The sequence below is a fragment of the Charadrius vociferus genome, unplaced genomic scaffold (genome assembly GCF_000708025.1).
Source record: "Charadrius vociferus isolate BGI_N301 unplaced genomic scaffold, ASM70802v2 scaffold812, whole genome shotgun sequence".
In the NCBI taxonomy this organism is placed as follows: Eukaryota; Metazoa; Chordata; class Aves; order Charadriiformes; family Charadriidae; genus Charadrius; species Charadrius vociferus.
Genome location: NW_009647037.1, coordinates 67,409 through 67,613, shown reverse-complemented (window position 1 = coordinate 67,613; position 205 = coordinate 67,409). Strand labels below are relative to the sequence as shown.

The following is a 205-nucleotide window of genomic DNA, read 5'->3' as shown; positions in this document are numbered from 1 at the left end:
CCCCGCGGGTGCCCTGCCTGCGCCTCGGCCAGGAGACCTATGGGGAGGACCCGTTCCTGAGCGGGGAGCTGGCCCGCAGCTTCGTGCAGGGGCTGCAGGGCCAGCACCCCCGCTACATCAAGGCCAGCGCTGGCTGCAAGCACTTCAGCGTGCACGGGGGCCCCGAGAACCTCCCTGTCTCACGGCTCAGCTTCGACGCGAAGGG

At 71.2% G+C, this 205-nt stretch overlaps 1 protein-coding gene across 1 annotated transcript in view; it reads left to right on the top strand.

The window, feature by feature from the left end:
- LOC104295824 (probable beta-D-xylosidase 2) overlaps window positions 1-205 on the top strand; it is a 6,146-nt gene that overhangs the window by 1,531 nt on the left and 4,410 nt on the right. The window contains exon 2 of the mRNA XM_009895617.1: window positions 33-203. Coding sequence (XP_009893919.1) covers window positions 33-203 — 171 coding nt within the window. The remainder of the gene's footprint in view (window positions 1-32; window positions 204-205) is intronic.